This window comes from Myotis davidii, unplaced genomic scaffold (genome assembly GCF_000327345.1).
Source record: "Myotis davidii unplaced genomic scaffold, ASM32734v1 scaffold464, whole genome shotgun sequence".
NCBI lineage: Eukaryota > Metazoa > Chordata > Mammalia > Chiroptera > Vespertilionidae > Myotis > Myotis davidii.
Genome location: NW_006295287.1, coordinates 647,078 through 651,035, shown reverse-complemented (window position 1 = coordinate 651,035; position 3,958 = coordinate 647,078). Strand labels below are relative to the sequence as shown.

Sequence of the window (3,958 nt, the reverse complement as noted above, 5' to 3'; positions counted from 1 at the left end):
GATAGAAACATCAATAATGAGAGAGAATCATTGATCGGCTCCCTCCTGCACACCCCCCGCTGGGGATTGAGCCGGAAACGTGGGCACGTGCCCTGACCGGGAACTGAACTGTGACCTGATTCGTAGGTCGACGCTCAGCCGCGGAGCCATGCCAGCGGGCTGTGTGTCTATAAGGGCACCAGTCCCACTGACGAGGCTCTACCCGCACATCATCTCCCGAAGGCCCCACTGGGGATTGGGGCTCCAGCCTGTGGATGTGGGGCGGACACAAACGTTCGGCCCACAGCACGTGGTCCATCAGACAGCCCGCCAGGCACAGAGCAGGGCGGAGAAAGTCGGAGTAGAGACTTGCCTGACAGGAAGGGACCCCACAAATATTTCATTGGAATGTGAGGGACAGCTGCCATCCACGTCTGTACACCAACACTGTTGCATTTGAACTTGACCGAGGGCCAGGCTGAGGACTGCGGGTCCTCTCTCCTTCTGGCTTGAGTCTCTCTCCAAAAGGGATAATTTGGGGAAAGACTCTGGCTAAGGTCAGTCATCCGAGGAGCTGGGAATGGAGGGAAAAGGAAGGGGAGTGAAGCCAGTCCGACTGTTGGGGGAGGGCTGGGCGTGGAGGTGGGAGCCTGTAGGACCAGCTGTTACGGGCTGAATTGTTTCCTGACCCCCAGGACCTCAGCCTGGGACCACATTTGGGGACAGAATTGTTATAGGTGTGATTAAATTAAAATGAAGTCAGGCCCTGGCCAGGTAGCTCAGTGGGTTGGAGCATCATCCTGATATGCCAAGGTTGCGGGTTAGATCCCCAGTCAGGTCACATACAAGAATCCACCATTGCCTGGCCAGCATGGCTCTGCGGTTGAGCATCAATCTATGACCCAGGAGGCCACGGTTCGATTCCCACTACATGCCCGGGTTGTGGGCTTGACACCCAGTGTAGGCCGTGCAGGAGGCAGCCGATCAGTGATTCTCTCTCATCACTGAGGTTCCTCTCTCTTTCTCTCCCTCGCCCTTCCTCTCTGAAATCAATACAAAGATTTTTGAAAAAAGAATCAATGAATGAATTAATAAATAAGTGGGACAACAAATCAATATTTCTCTCTCTCTCTCTCTCAAATAAAAAAAGAAATTTAAAAAACTTCAAATTTAAATTAAGATGAACTCCTTAGGTGGCCCTAATCCATTATGACTGGTGCTCTTCTAAGAAGAAGAGATCAGGACACAGGCGTGTACAGGGGGAAGATGTAAAACAGGGACAACTTGGCATCCATAAGCCAAGGAGAGAGGCCTGGGGCACACCCTCCCTCTTAGCCTCAGAGGAAATAACCCCACTGACACCCTGATCTTGGACTTCCAGCCTCCAGATGGTGAGAACATAAATTTCTGTGGTTTCAACCCTCCACTCGGTGGTACTTTGTCATGGCAGCCCCCAGATGGCCCTCAAGGATCCCTGCTTCCTGGTCTTCACGCCCTTGTGTAGTCCCCTCCCAAGGAGAATCACTGCCTGTGTGATCAATAGCGTAAGACGGAGTAACAGTGTGTGACTAGGTGAGGCTCGGTTGCAAAAGGCACCACAGTTTCTACCTTGGCCTCTTGGGTTTCTCTCTCTGGCGGAACCCAGCGCCATGCGGTGAAGACACTCAAACAGCCCCACGGAGGCTCACACCAAGAGGATGTGACCGAGAGCGAGAGCCAGCACCAACTGCCAGCCGTGAGAAGGGATCCCCCGGCCCCGGTCAAGCCTTCAGATGACAGCAGCTCTGGCTGGCACCTAAGGGCAACCTCACTGGGCATCCCAAACGGAATCATCCATCTAAGCCCCTCCCACACTCCTGACCCCCAGAAACAATAAGAAATAACCAAGAATTACTGTCATTCTATGCTACTGGGTTTGGGGTTATTTGTTACGCAGTAATAGATAGCTAATACAGGGCCTCCCTCTCCACTCCCCCCACCCCTCCCCAACCCTCCTCCTGCTTCCTTCATTGTCGGCCCCATACCATGACGATGCCATCAAAGACTCAAGCAAGCAGACTGAGGCCCAGAATGGCTCTGGGGAGCTGCAATATTATTAATACACGAAAGGAGAGGTGCCCTCCTCAGACATATGCACAAAATGGGGATTCAAAGAAATAAGACACTTGAAAAGCACTTAAAACAGGAAAGAGATGTGATCTAAATGCTTTCTAAACCAGGGCACCTGTTCGGTGGAAATTTTAAATGAGTATAAATGATTGTTGTTAAGAGGTTTTTCTTTAATATCCAAAAAGGAGAATTACACCAATAAAGACCGTTATCTCCACACTTCAAAACACACTGAACACAGAAAACCAATCATCATTATATTCAACCTTGGTCCATACTGGCGTTTCTCAGAGTGGATGAAGTCCTGGGCACAGTAGTGCCCAGGGGGGAGGGGGAGGTCACCTGTGCACACAGCAACCGCTGACCTGGCCATGGTCTCCGTGGCCCTCTGGGTCTCTGTGGACCTACCTCGCAGGAGGGGACGCCGTCCACCTGGGCACCTTCACCCTGCCCCGTGCCCACTCCCGCATGAGAGCCAGGTGGACGGCATCCCCCCGCTGCTTTTGTGACCTGTGGATGCGGGTGTCTTTGCTGCTGCAGCTCCAGGCCTGGTCCTGCCTGAGTCCTGCCATCGCTGTGAGGCCCTCCCCACCCCCAATTCAGGGGACTCCCTCGCCACCAAGGGTATCTCCCTGAGATTCAGCCCCTCAAATCCTGTTTCCTCTGTCTTTTCATCTCCCTGAGATTCAGCCCCTCAAATCCTGTTTTCTCTCATGTCTTTTCATAATAAAAGGCTAATATGCAAATCCACTGAATGGCAGAACAACGGGCCACTATGACGTGCACTGACCACTAGGGGCAGACGCTCAATGCAGGAGCTGCCCCCTGGTGGTCAGTGCGCTCCCACAGGGGAAGTGCTGCTCAGCTAGAAGCTGGGTGAGCGCAGAGGCGGCAGGAGCCTCTCCTGCCTCCACAGCAGCTTTAAGGATGTCCGACTGCGGGCCTAAGCCGTCAGTTGGACATCCCCCGAGGGCTCCCAGGCTGCTAAAGGGCACAGGCCAGGCTGAGGGATTCTCTCCCCCCGCCCCCCCCGGCAGTGCACGAATGTGGTGCACCAGGCCTCTAGTGTGTTTTCATAAGGCCCCATTAAACCCAAAGCCTGAATTCTTAGCTGCCAAAAACACCCACTCCCCTTTAGTTGAGAGCAGGGATGGCTTCATCGCCAAACCCTCCCAGGAGGCAAGGGCAAAATATCTGGCCTCTGTGCTCCCAGAGCCGCAGAGGAGAGAGCAAAACTCGGCTCCCATCTCCTGGGCCGCTAGCACTCACCACGTTTCCAGGCTCTAAATGAACCGAGTTCTCAGGAGCGGCTGCCGAGGTAGCTTCTGTATTTCATCCATTTTCCAGGCGGCACTCCAAGGCACAGAGAGGTTAAGTCGCTTGTTCGAGGTCACCCAGCCGAGAAGCAGAGCAGCCTGGATTCAAACTTGGGGGGCCAATCCTGAGCCCCTGTGCTGGACCCCATACACTGCCTGTCCCCCGAGGATGAGGGAGGGACACGTACAGGGCTAGGGGCTGTTTTCTCCGGCAGGCCCAAGGTTGGCGGCGATGCCCACCCACTGGGGCAGGAAGGCCGCCTGTGGCTTGAAGATCGTGCGGAAGCGGGAGTGGGGCAGGGTGAAGTTGGCCAGGTAGACGGCGTCCCCTCCTGCAAGGTAGGCGGCCCAGACCCCGAAGGTGCCCACGGTGAAGACGGTGTGGTTGCACTGCATGAGCAGCGCGAAGTCCTTGGCGGGGGAGCCCTGGCGACCGTTGCCCGCGAACACCACGTCCCCGAGGGAGCTGTTGATGTTCCGCCGGCACCAGGCCATGTCATCGCTGGTGACCACGAAGACGGGGGCGGGGTGGCGGGCCCGGAACCAGTCCAGGG

The 3,958-nt window shown here is 55.2% G+C and overlaps 1 protein-coding gene across 1 annotated transcript in view; it reads right to left on the bottom strand.

Annotated features, from left to right (window-relative positions):
• Positions 1-3,145: 3,145 nt before the first annotated feature.
• LOC102767518 (galactoside 2-alpha-L-fucosyltransferase 2-like) overlaps positions 3,146-3,958 on the bottom strand; it is a 1,458-nt gene continuing 645 nt past the window's right edge. Inside the window, exon 2 of the mRNA XM_015567962.1 lies at positions 3,146-3,956. Coding sequence (XP_015423448.1) covers positions 3,597-3,956 — 360 coding nt within the window. The 3' untranslated portion in view covers positions 3,146-3,596. The remainder of the gene's footprint in view (positions 3,957-3,958) is intronic.